Here is a 9,542-nt window from a genome sequence, read left to right on the forward strand (position 1 = left end):
CTAATTTTTCTTATTTAACGTTGCCACCTAGTGGCTTTGTTTGGTACTGCGTTGTTTCAGGTAAAACCCAACACACATTTGACATGCACAAAAGAAGTCATGAAGCAGAGGCTGTGGTAGAGAAAATACATTGGTTTAATCAAGGCAACAGTATCTCACTTTACAAATATTATTTATGTACAAAAACAAACCCTTGAATCTGTGTAATGGCTACAGTGATTTAGCAAGTAAACCTGCTTTCATAAAAGTAAAGCCCTACCGGTACAAGTTAATACTGCTTCATACCCTAAAGGCTTACGTGGTATACAGAGCCCCTAAAAGTTTAATAAAATATTTACATTTTGCTAAAGGGCTTTTAATAATTGTGTTCCTTAAAATCAAACACAGCTGCAAAGAGGAATGCAAAATGTATTGAGTCTCATCATCTCTCTGTGCAGTGTGTAGAAAGTTGGCTTATTGTGGCAATCAATAAAAACCACCTAAGACCACAATAAACTAATCTGGGCTGCACGGTGGTGCAGGGGTTAGCGCTGCTGCCTCACACAAGAAGGTTCCTGGTTCGCTTCCCGGTCAGGGCCTTTCTGTGCGGAGTTTGCATGTTCTCCCCGGGTACTCAGGCTGTCTCCCAACCCCAAAAACATGCTCATTAGGTTAACTGGTGACTCTAAATTAGCCATAAGTGAGCATCCCTGGTTGTCTGTCTCTTTGTGTCAGCCCTGTGATTGGCTGAATCTCAATCTCCTCCCTAAACCCTGAACCCTTATTGACTTAACTGACTTCACCTGGAAGGTGATTAAGTGCATGAGGCTGCAAGGGCTCGAAATAGTAGAAACAGGAATGGGACAGCCCTTTGTTTTTGTTGACAGTCAGCATCTTGCAGAGCTTAAAACAAAGCGTGCCTCACTTATAGACCTGTTTTCTCACTGGATGAAAGCTGTTTTATACTTAAAGGAAGAACACTTCTTTTTTGCAACATCCACCCCTTTTTCCCCCTTCCATGTTTTTTCTTTACAATGTTGCTCTTTTCACTTCTTTTTATAGGGTTTGCTAGAGGGCATCCCCCGGAAATCTGTCATACGTCACAATGCCATGAACTACAGGTAATTCCCTCACGCTAAGTCTACAGATATGCTCACCTACAGAAAGGGTGCATGAAGGGCTCAAAAAGTCTGCGAGAGATCCCTCGCACACTTTTTTAAGTTTGACAGCGGGACAGCCCTACGCCCTTATGGACTTCATGGGAGCGCACCTCAGTTAGTGAGTGTGGACATTGAGATTCAGTCATTGACTGGCAACCAGTCCAGGGTGTACCCCACCTCTCACCCAATGACAGCTGGGATAGGCTCCACGACCTGTAACAGGACAAGCGGTATAGAAAATGGATGGATAAACTAATCTTATGGATCAGAGGAAATGCAAAAGTAGCTAAAAAAGTAATGCCTTTCATAAATTTTTTAGGGGCTCTGTACTAAAAAGGTCAAACTGACAGACTTGCACACTAATAGTAACCTGCTTCCCCTCATATTTTACATTTAAGGGTTCTTGTGTGACGTAGCGGAAACAAACTGCACTTCAGTTGCAGGACTGCAGCATACGGACACGAGGATAACAATCTATGCATGTGAGACGAGCAGCAATGTAGCTCCAGTATCCTCAACATACAGAAGCTCATTAAGAAATCATAGCGGTGTATACGGAAAAGTGTCAGTTTAGCCATGCAGCTAATAAACCGGCTCTGTTGTACTTAGACTGAAGAAGTTAACAATGTTGTCTGCTAAGACAAGTCTGTGGTCATTGGGATATTTATGGATTCACTGGTGTTCACTGATGATTGGATGGAGGTTTTGCTCAGTGAATTGTTCATTATGAGGGTGGAGGAGGGAGATGCGGTTTCATGTGTAGCAGCAGGAGCTGTATAAGCAGTGATGGGAGGAAGAATAAAGTCAGGAGGGGGCAAGGTTACACCAGGGACTCCAGCAGGCAGAGAGAGAGGTGGAAGACCTGTAGAGCAAAATACAATTAAAAAATCGATGACTGCAAACAGTACGATTTTACTACCTGGAGAAATATTCCACATTTCTCATTAAGACACTTAAATTAGAAAATAATTACAATAAACATACAACAATGGCTAAGTCTTCATACCTGCAGGTTGTAATCCACTCACTCCAGGTGTTAAAACATGCCCCACATCTGGCAAGGTGAAGTTAAGATTTGGTAGTTTAGGAAGGGGTGGAAGACCTCCAGGTAAGGGCATTAAACCTGAGCAAAATACATAAAAAACATAGCTAAGTTAATAGAGGACTGGCAGCCCAAATGAGGAGCTAAAACCCCTCTAAATAATTTTTACTAACCTGGTGGAGGGGCAGCAGGGTTATCAGATGGGGGCACGCTGTGTGAGGAGGGGACCTGGCTGAGCAGTGGGACAGGAGGAGATCCTGCAACATATTTTTGGGGGAATACATCAGATTGGTTGATTTATTCAGTATGTCTTGATTTACAGTTCTATTTTTAGTATGAGCTACATCATACATCACATTCATAGCTACAAAGAGATTATACTGAGCCGGACAAGGTGCTGTGGGTACAGAGGTGAGAAAAGACAAGCATGGCATTCTTATATAAGGTAGAAAGGGTAAGAAAGGAGTGGGAAAAGTGTGATGCATTTCAGCTGAGTGGCCTTCGTCAGAGCCAATCAATCAGAGAAAAGCAAACCTTAAAAAAGTGGATGACTTCATTTTTCTCTGGAGTGGGAGTGAACCTGACCTGATAGACTTCCACAAATACTCAACTCTAGAAAGCATCAGACTATCCCCGGTGCACTCAAAAATGTCTGGATCTCTTCATCTTACACCACCAGAGTGAAACACAATCTTACATGCTGATAGCTCCATCCTCTCACCTAAAAGTGAACTTCTTGCGACCAAAAAGAGGACTTCATTGCTCAAAATCCACGTCATGTCTGACTGATTCAGAGAGCACCACTATAAATCCCATCTCATCTCAAAAGATACCAGAGGACCGCCACACAAAGCAAAGTACAGGTGCTACATGGTACTAAAAACTACAAAGACCCACTCTAACCACATACACTAGTTGAATACACTCACATCCAACTGGAATATTCTCACCTGGGATCAAACCCTCATGAGTTCTTACCAGATCCACCCATGTTCTACAGGAGAAGAGCCTCCATCAGAGACAGGCTCAAAACACCTCTTAGTGTTTTCAAATGAAGCAGCTGTAAACACGTAAAGGGATACTTCAACATTTTGGCAAATTCGTCCATTGCCATAATTCCTATAGTCTTAGTAATAGGTTTGTTACCTTTAGTTGTCGGTGCAAGCTATTTTTAGATCGCCGCTGCCGAGTTCGGACCTGCTGTGCCAACTCAATGTAAGCAGACAGTATTCCAGCTTTCCCTCATCAAACTCATCAAATACATAATCCAATAACTCCAAAATGCTGTCGTGGACAAGTTGTGACCTGCACATTCACCACGCTATGAAATAATAACGTATAATTGTGTAACATTACGAAACATGAAGCAAATACTCTGAACTATTTCTTGAGTAAACCACTGTGAGTGACACAGTGCAGCAGCCATGTCTGGAGTGTAGTTCTGGCTTTGCATTTAGCTTTTAAACATCTCCCTAATGTTCCATGATTATTTCACAGCGTGGTGAATGTACAGGTCACAACTTGTCCACGAGAGTGTTTTGGCGTTTTGTCCCTGCCCCGCCTCTTCTCCACCTTTCAGAAAAATTTGCTGAAATAAGCTGTCCTCAGATTTTCCCCTCATGATGTAATGTGGGGAGTTAGCCCCGCCCCCAGGTTACACCCTCCTCTCCTGATCAAGTACCAGGAGAACCTCTTCCATTAAGCCACATCCATTTCCTAAGAGGATGTAGTCAGACTGCTAATTAAAATTCAAAGCCACAGACACAGAAACAGCTTGTTCTAAGTAGGGCTGAAACAGAGGAGTTTTAAGGCATGCAAAAATCTAATACTGGAGTGTTTTTCAGCAACAAACTTCACAGGCATGTTTTGGGGACCTCTGAGACCTATATAAACTTGTCTTAAAGGGGTAGAATATGTGACCTTTAAAGACGAACCAGACTCCACTCTTGTCACTGATTTTTTCGTTTTTGTTACATTTTTACACCATCACATCACTAGACCGGGTATACTATGTGATTATACAAGAAGTAGGCACCAATCTGTTTTTCTTAGCACACCTATGCAGTGCTACAACACCCTGATAAAGGCCACCAGCTGAAAAGTCTCAGCATTTTTCCATTATTTAACTTCCTTTCTTACCTATTCTCTCCTTTATTAGAGTGCCTGTGACTACCCCAAATACCACTTCACCACTGTATGGAGGTCCTTGGCTCATCTTTTTCTACAAAAGTTTACCTGTCTGTGCACTGCTAACGACAGAGGTCAGGTCAGAGCCGACAGATAATCCACTGAGAGACTGCTCTAATCCAGTGGATGCAGAAGAAGACACGGTTACTGGAACAGTTGGGATGACAGCAGAGAGAGTGACCTGGAAACCAAAATCATTTTATCTCAGTAATATTTCAAAGTCTGTTAATGCTTTTAGCTATTTGTGATTACTGAGCTACCTCTGTGAAGCCATCTTTATGTGGAGGAGCTGGTTCACTGGCAGTCTGTGAAAAGCTCCTCTTTCCCTCTGAAAATGGCACTGTAGGTATCCTGTGCAGGTAGCCGTAGCCGATCCCACATCCAAGACTGAAGAAACACAAATACAACAGCAAAAATTTCACAGCTACCTTAAAGACCATCTCCTGGCAATCTAACAGGAAATCAAAAGGATTAATTGTGAAAATTCTGCTTATTAGTGTTGTTTTGACATTTATCGGTGGTACAGGCTTCAATGTGCCTTATAAAATTTAGCCACCAAGTCTTTCAGATTTCTCTTTTTAAACTAACATTCGGCTGTCATACCTGCCCTCTCCACCCCAATCACAGTTTGGAGTGATCAGCACTTCGCGACAGCTGTCTGTCTCCGTGTTATAAACGTACAGCTTCAATTCTTTCCCCTCATAGGTTTCAACAACAGAGAACAGATCTTCACTCTGTGGATGGAGCAGAGACATGTGGCAGGTTATACTTCTCTGCACTTTAAGCCAAACTTACAGCTATGGAGAAAGTACCTCATTCATGACAGTGTCTGCTCCTATAATGTAGTCTGTGTGAGCCCTCAAACCGGCCAGGGCTGCAGGAGAGTTTGGCTCCACCTCCTAAAAATCAAACAACCAAAGACATGTACTCCATAATATACAATGCAGATACCATTTATACCATTAAATTTGTTGTATTTTGTTACTTATTGATTCAAAAATTATGATTTTTCCTTCCTGTTGACAGCCAATGAAAAATAATGTTCTATTTTTGGATCATTTCAATTAGTTTATTTCTATAGGTTGGGAGTTTTAAACAGAATATATATAGACAAAAGAAATCACACTTGAACATGCAAAATAACAAACACATCCCCTAAATTTATTAAACTACTGCATAATAATTATCTAAAAGAAAAACTTCTTAACTTCACTTCTAACACTTCAACCTGCCTGTACTTTGCTAGAAAATATCTACAATATGTAAAACTGATTATTTCACTGCTAAAACATTTGAAATATTTAAACAACAAGCATGTTAAAATTGTGGGATGTTTCAGCACTTACCAGGACATGCCAAACATTTTCGTTGGCTCCTTCAAAGCTGCAGAAGCGAATGCTGACTCCCAGAAGCCCTTGTCCGCCCCACATGTTGCTGGGTATGACAGTCGCCTCCCTCACTGCCAGGGTCTTGCTGCTGTATAACACCATCGTAACCGGCCTCTCCACGTTCATCTTCAGCAGCTCTTTTAGTGTGTCGTTGTCCTTGTTCTTTAAGAGATTGGAGCATCATCACTGTAGCTCTTAAAAGAGCTGGTCAAATAGCCACAGTGAGTTTTATTGATACTACTACAGTGGACTTACCAGTCTGGTGTCACAAATAGAAATGATAAAATCAAAGAATGGCTCCAGTCCTGCCTGGTGACCGGGGGAATTCTCCTGCACCTGTAAACACAGCATCATAGAGACAGGACAAAAAGGCTCTGTGGGCTCAAAGTAAAATGGGAATTGATGATTTTGAGATGTAGCTAGGTAGAAAGTTTACTCATAAAATCTAACAAAGCTGTTCAAAATGCTATTACATCTGAGTAAAAAATATCCTATTACCTTATCACCTCCTGAGACCTGAGTTTTTGTTTGGAATGCATTTTTAGTTTCTCCCACTGATTTAGGTTTATCAGGGTAACAGTCAGGGCCTGATAAGTTTAAAAGCTATGCCTCGTCTTAGGACAGGAATTAATTTGACCCAAAATGTAGACTACGTCCAATACTAACACATATTTCCTGTGATTAAAAAAAAAAAAAAAACTACCTAAAAGTTCAGTGAAAAAAATCTAGAACATATTTTTTGGTTTCAAATATATTTCTGAAACTACCATAAAGCTTAAAATTTAATAAAAGACACCCAAAAAAATTCAATTTAGATACCTGAAATTTTCAAAAATTCCCCCAAAATCTGAAAGCAATATTTCCCAAAACATGCAAATATTTTCACTAAGTTTTTATAAAAATGATGCAAAATTCCCTCAAACATCCAAAAATCCAGACATTTCACAGGACATCCTGCCTCCTAATTCCCAATCATATTCCCCAAATAAAAAATGAATTCCCCAAGTGTCCTTGAGAATACTTTAAAAAATGTCTCCCCAGATAAAATAAGTTCCCAAAACGTGTGCATACTTTTCACAAATTCACACCAAATTGCCTGAAAATTTCCCCCAAAAAATTCTCCCAAACAAATCCAAATTTTTCACGCAAATTCTCCAAAATTTCAAATGACACAGTAAAATATACAGAACTATCTGAAAAACTGTCCATAAAAACACTTAAAAAATTCCAAAATACTTTACATATCCATGAACATTTTTTTTAAATTTCCCCAAAATTTCAAGGCATGCCCCCTGATATCTCAAAGAAAATTAACAAAAATATTTTCCAGGATTCCATAAAATGATAGAAAATTCCCCCAGACAGCCTAACAAATTCCCTAAAATTCCCATAAAATTGTAGAAATTGTAAAGAACATCCCTCCCAATTCTAAATCAATTCTAAAAATTAAAAAGAAAAATCCGTAATTTCCTTGAGAATACCTAAAAAATACAGAGCAAATTCCCTCCCAAAAGTTCAAATAAAATTCCCAAAAATTACAAATACATTTTTCATGTTTTCACAAAAATGCCTCAAATTTTCCCCAAAACATACTCCTCCAAACATTATTAAAAAAACACTCATTCCCATGAAAATACTCAAAAATTGCATTACAAAAAACATCAAAAAATTCAATAAAAATACTCAAAAAATTTCCAAGATATATTACCAATCTATCAATCTAGAAAAGCACTCAGAGAGCGCAGACCTCCATCATTAGCCCTATCTCCCAATAGCACAGAATCCTTTAAAAAATTCCTGGATCCAGACGGTGATCCGGATCACTCCCAAAATCTAATCAGTTCTTCCTTATGCCATTTCTGACATTTCCAGAAAATTTAATCAAAATCTGTCCATAACTTTTTGAGTTATGTTGCTAACAAACTAACAAAAATCAAACAAACTGACAAACTACCTAACCCTGCAGATCACGTAAAAATCCTGAAAATTTCATAGCATTTCTCCCAGTGTTTCAAGTGAATTACTTAAACTTCAACTGGCATTCCAGACAACTGTCTAAAAATGTTTAATAGTACAAATTATCAATATATCTTAGAAAAGATGTCCTCATACTATCTGCACGCAGGGTCATAGGAAGATAACCTGTGGCAACAACAGAAAATGCTCTGTTTAGTATTACTTGAAATATTTTTTAACCAGATTTGCTGGCTTGATGAATTTAGTTACAGCTGATGTGTATAAATTTTAACACAAATTGGCTTCTGGGTTTTAAGCAGATGGGCGTGTCTCTAAATGCATAATGCATATGGGAGCAGGATAAATTGAGCTGAGCTACAACAGCAGAAAATTACAGTGAGGTCTTTGTGTTTAAAAAACAGCATACTGAGTTAAACAGGAAATGTCATGGCTTTTAATTCACAAATTTTTCACAGTCGTTTTTTGGAGTGTGATTTTTCCCCCACTGTCCACACCCATTTACTAACTCCTGCGTTACAGTGACCACACCGGTTCTTCAGGCATCAGCTCGTGAACACATCCTGACTGTTTATAACGACTAAACATTCTTGTACACTAATTATACACGTTGATTCAGGAAAGCATACAGCTCTGAATACACGAACAAAGTAGCTTTATTATTTTAAAGACTTCTGTAGGTAGTTATTAAAGGTTGTCAGGTTAATGATGACACACCTGAACGAGTGTGAGGTGTAACAATTCAGCTAACTTCAGATGCTGCAGCACGAGCGCTCATTAATGGCTCGTGACATCTTAACAGCTCGCTCCGGTTTAAGTTAAGAATCAGCGAGACCTCTTTGACGACATGTGCAACAACTGGTCGTCTCTGAATGACTTTATATTCGTTTTCATTTTTAAACTACATCACTAAGACGTTAGCTAGCATCTCTGCAGCTACACCTTACAGCCGTCCAGCCTCCATGCTACAAATGCTGCAGTAAAACCGCTCTTACTCTGAGGACGTGGTACCCTTCAGTCCCTCCACCTGGTATCTCGACGCTCGGAGACCCTCCCATGTCTCCCTGGTTGCGGCTCTGTAATGGGCTAGCTGTGTTAGCAGGTGAGAGCTCTCCTCCGGGTCATGCCCGCTCACAGTGCGGTGTTTCTCCTGCGGTTCCTGGTTTCCAGCACTTCCGCTGTGGTGCATCTCTGCTACAGGACGACAGCATCAAGGATACGGCGACCAGGTAGTGCGCACTCAAACATGCTAGTTTAGCTATAAATGAATTTTATGGTATCACTTCTAACAAAAGGTAATATAAAACTAAGATTTTATTTAAAAAACTGCGACAAGAAAATCTGTATTTACGCTTTAAACAAAATTACAAGTCTTTTACATCAAATAAACTTTATTGCAGGCATTATAAGATCGTTTTTCCTTTTTTTATTAGATCAGTGGTTCTCAACCTTCTCGGCCTGGGACCCCCGAAATAAAGGTGCCAGAGACTGGGGACCCCCACTGTACCTGAAGGTGGTTGAACACAGCCAAAGTTGCAAAAATGGGCGTAAATAGTGGTAAAAAGGAGTTAAAATGTGGCTGAAATTGCTTTGAATTGGCAAAAATGGGTTAACTGAGAAAGAAAAACTAGGCAGATACTGGCAGAAATTGGTTAAACTAGCAAAAATGGGCATATCAAATGGTAAAATGGGGTTAAAATGGGAAAAATTGGGTATAAAAATTGGTTAAATTGGTTCTGCAGAAGACAGTGGTGGAAAGAGTTTAAAACTGACAAAAATAGGTGTTAAATGGTAAAAATGTGTTAAAATTGG

The 9,542-nt window shown here is 39.8% G+C and overlaps 1 protein-coding gene across 1 annotated transcript; it reads right to left on the reverse strand.

Annotated features, from left to right (window-relative positions):
• Nucleotides 1-104: 104 nt before the first annotated feature.
• On the reverse strand, nt 105-8,894 carry gorasp2 (golgi reassembly stacking protein 2). Its single transcript, XM_041806894.1, has 10 exons — nt 8,726-8,894; nt 6,012-6,092; nt 5,715-5,918; nt 5,181-5,267; nt 4,972-5,102; nt 4,629-4,755; nt 4,417-4,549; nt 2,355-2,438; nt 2,146-2,262; nt 105-2,001 (listed from the first exon to the last, which is right to left on the reverse strand). The coding sequence occupies exons 1-10, from the start codon at nt 8,786-8,788 to the stop codon at nt 1,775-1,777; spliced, it is 1,254 nt and encodes a 417-aa protein (XP_041662828.1). The 5' UTR covers nt 8,789-8,894; the 3' UTR covers nt 105-1,774.
• Nucleotides 8,895-9,542: the final 648 nt, after the last annotated feature.

The sequence above is a fragment of the Cheilinus undulatus genome, linkage group 15 (assembly GCF_018320785.1).
Source record: "Cheilinus undulatus linkage group 15, ASM1832078v1, whole genome shotgun sequence".
NCBI lineage: Eukaryota > Metazoa > Chordata > Actinopteri > Labriformes > Labridae > Cheilinus > Cheilinus undulatus.

Excerpts from the sequence above, each read along its gene's own strand:
- gorasp2 (XM_041806894.1), bottom strand. The coding sequence starts at position 8,788 with ATGGGAGGGTCTCCGAGCGTCGAGATACCAGGTGGAGGGACTGAAGGG. Across the intron at positions 2,439-4,416 it reads CGTTAGCAGTGCACAGACAG|GATCTCCTCCTGTCCCACTG; the intron begins GTAAACTTTTGT and ends AATATGTTGCAG. Across the intron at positions 2,263-2,354 it reads CCCTGCTGCCCCTCCACCAG|GTTTAATGCCCTTACCTGGA; the intron begins GTTAGTAAAAAT and ends TATTTTGCTCAG.